This window comes from Suillus fuscotomentosus, assembly GCF_016647785.1.
Source record: "Suillus fuscotomentosus strain FC203 chromosome Unknown F5891scaffold_1, whole genome shotgun sequence".
NCBI lineage: Eukaryota > Fungi > Basidiomycota > Agaricomycetes > Boletales > Suillaceae > Suillus > Suillus fuscotomentosus.
In genome coordinates this window covers 2,562,727-2,565,914 of record NW_024539513.1, presented here as the reverse complement: position 1 = coordinate 2,565,914, position 3,188 = coordinate 2,562,727, and the positions used below count along the sequence as shown (strand labels likewise).

At 47.6% G+C, this 3,188-nt stretch overlaps 1 protein-coding gene across 1 annotated transcript; it reads left to right on the top strand.

The window, feature by feature from the left end:
- Positions 1–920: 920 nt before the first annotated feature.
- F5891DRAFT_1273334 (cytochrome P450) lies at positions 921–2,957 on the top strand (the record flags this gene model as incomplete). The annotated part of the gene is made up of 11 exons (XM_041370130.1): positions 921–1,086; positions 1,140–1,236; positions 1,291–1,427; positions 1,480–1,605; positions 1,660–1,909; positions 1,959–2,081; positions 2,128–2,230; positions 2,284–2,370; positions 2,427–2,508; positions 2,565–2,687; positions 2,744–2,957. Exons 1-11 carry the CDS (start codon positions 938–940, stop codon positions 2,955–2,957), a joined length of 1,491 nt encoding a protein of 496 aa, XP_041234454.1. The 5' UTR covers positions 921–937.
- Between the last annotated feature and the right edge of the window lie 231 nt (positions 2,958–3,188).

The following is a 3,188-nucleotide window of genomic DNA, read 5'->3' as shown; positions in this document are numbered from 1 at the left end:
TCTTACTCGGTACTTCAAAGCCGAATTCAATTTGGACAACTTGATCTTCCCGAACATGCCTGTCCTTCAACCTTCTAACAATTTTCTTTCACGATCCTCCGCGAACGTCTGGTTTATGTATGTTCGTGTTGGGGTCTGAGGGAGCGGACGTACCTGGAGATGGACGACGAGTGCAATCAAGCCATCCTCGAGTCCAAGAGATAAAGATTGCCAACAGCGCATCAAAGTTCCGATGTCGTGAACCGGACGGACTGAAAAAATTCCATTTCCCGGATTTGTCCCGGATGTCCTCAATCTTGTTTGACACGATCTATCAATCTAGCATCTATGTTTCGCCTCATTGCTACCACGATCTCCACTAATCGGCAAGCTCTGAGATCTGAATCACTGAGCCGTAGGGATTCATAAGGCATCAAGCTTCTTGCACTAGTAAGTGAGAACTGGGGTGTTTTGCAGATGGGCCTGTTATCAGTTCGGAGTACAAAATTCTATTTTTAGAATGGTAACCCACTTAACCTCAGCCGAGACTCGAGTCGACCTCCATTACAGTGTTTGTGAACTGATGGTCCTGTGCCACGATCAATCCAACGCGTCATCGAGAACGACATAAAGATCTACCTTGTGTAATCTTCAGGTGGAGTCTAAATGTCTTGGAACACGCACGTCTACTACTAGCTTATCACCAGGGTGGTCATCAGGCCGCGTTCCTATACTATAGGAAGACCACAATACGTGACTCGCACAGGTCCGATTTATCAGCGCAGGTGTTCAATCCGTGTTTGTATAAGTACTAATAAGTCGGTGTGATCATGCACTCTAATCTCACTGTACCTGTCGTTCATCACAGCACGTCACCACCTCTCTGCTCTGGAGTACTTAACGTGTTGCAAAGTAGCAGGGTGTCTGATCGTGACTACCAGCAAGCCGGACCATTTCAATGGCGATCATCATTGCCGCATGCACCCTTATCATTATCTTAGCCAGCGTCTGGATAGTGCAACAGCGATATCAGGCCGCAAGGCGGTTGCCATTACCCCCTGGACCACCTGGACGTTGGCTATTAGGAAATACGATGCCCAATTCATAGTACGTCTTTATCAAGGGACATCAGCATTATCTTTATCTAACCCCTCACGCAGTGCACCCATTCAATTCGCGAGATGGACAGAACAATATGGACCTGTGTTCTCGCTCAAACAAGGCCATAGGATTTTCGTGGTCATAGGACGTCATCAGGTCAGCATAAAACAATTCATTGTCTATCCAGGCATGGTGTAAATCACGTCACAGGCTGCAATCGACATCATGGAAAAAGAGGGAGCAAATCTTGCCGACCGCCCGCGTTCTATTGCAGTGCATGAGACGTTGTCTGGCGGGTTGGGAGTGTTGCTTGAGGGCTCTGGTGAGAGATTGCGCCGGCTTCGCAGGTACACATCTTGTCTCTACCAGGTGCGATCAGCGAGATTGAATGTAAAGCAGAGTCTTGCATGCAGGCCTGCAACCCAAGGTTGCGGAGACCTACGAACCCATCCAGACCAGGCATGCGAAGAATCTGGTTCTAGATGTCTTGAATGATCCAAAGAACCACCAAGGTCATTCCATGCGGTACGAACACTAGCTCTTTCTTGCGCGGTACAGGTGTTAATTCGAAGATTTTAGTTATTCAGCTTCGGTGGTTATGTCCTTCACCTATGGAAAAATTACTCCGACTTCATATACAGATCCTGAAGTCGTTGCCGTCAATAAGACTCTTGCGCATTTTAGTCAAGCTATGAAGCCGGGAGCATACCTTGTGGATACGTACCCAATCCTGCGTTTCGTCCCTGGCTACCTGAGTCAGTTGAAGGCATGGCACAAAGAAGAACTTGCTCTCTATTACAGGCAGTTGGATGCAGTACGAAGACAAATGGTTCGTGCTTTTCTTGTCATGATAGATATGCTCGCTCACCACTGTGAAGCATGAGGGGACTGCAAGACCATCCTTTGCGAGGTTCATGTTAGAGCACCAGAAACAGTACCACCTCGAAGATCAGGAACTGGGATACCTTGCAGGAGTGATATTTGGGGCCGCTTCTGATACGGTAAGTTCTTACATTGCATCGTGTCTCCACTCGACAACTGTTGTAGACTGCGTCCGCAATCACAATGATGATGATGGCTGCTGCCACTCATACAGATGCGCAGGCCCGCGTACAAGAGGAACTCGATAATATCGTGGGGCGTACGCGACGTAGGTCATGCCTTTTCTTTATTTGTCTACTGACTGAGATAGCTCCTGATTAGTGCCGACATTTGATGATCAGGAAATGCTACCACAGGTTACTGCGTTCATGCTTGAGAGTTCCAGGTGGAGACCTGTCACTCTTGGAGGTACGTCTTATTTGAGTTGTGATCATGCGCTAATGAACGACCACCTTTCACTGCAGGCTTTGCGCATCGTGCGACTAGGGACATCGTTTGGAAAAACTACCTCATTCCTACAGGTGCGACTGTGATTGGGAACCATTGGTCAGTAGGCAATCATTTTTGTCCTCTGACCTTTGGGTCTGATGCCCGTGCTTCAGGGCTATCGCAAATGATCCTGAAGTCTTCCCGGAACCACACAGGTTCAATCCTCAGCGTTGGATTGACGATGCGGGTCGTGTGCGCGGTGATCTCAAGTTTTTCACTTTTGGCTTTGGCCGTCGGTGAGTGGCATCGTTCATCTCTCGACCCGTTCTCATTCCTTACTTGAAAATGTCAGAGTATGTCCTGGTCAACATGTTGCGAATCGGTCGGTCTTTATCACCACGGCTCTCATTCTGTGGGCTTTCCGCCTTTCGGAGAATCCTGCAGCGAAGATTGACACGCTTGCATTCTCGGACGCTGCAACCATACATGCTGCTCCGTTTGAGCCATGTTTTGCGAAGAGGATCGATGAGAATGTAATCAGGGAACTATGCGCACCGGGCAAATAAAACGCGTTTATTCTAGAAACTTGAATCTTTGTACAAAGGAGTTTGTCTTGCATTTCGGATTTTTTCGTTGTCTGTCCGACTGATTTCTCGTTACACCTAACTTCATATATCTTCAAACAGGCACGATTATAATAATGAACTTAATCTCCTTGGTGTTCCCACATTCAGTATCTCGATACACTGCGATAGTCTCCAAGTTAGTGGCTGATCATGAACCGTTTACACACAGCC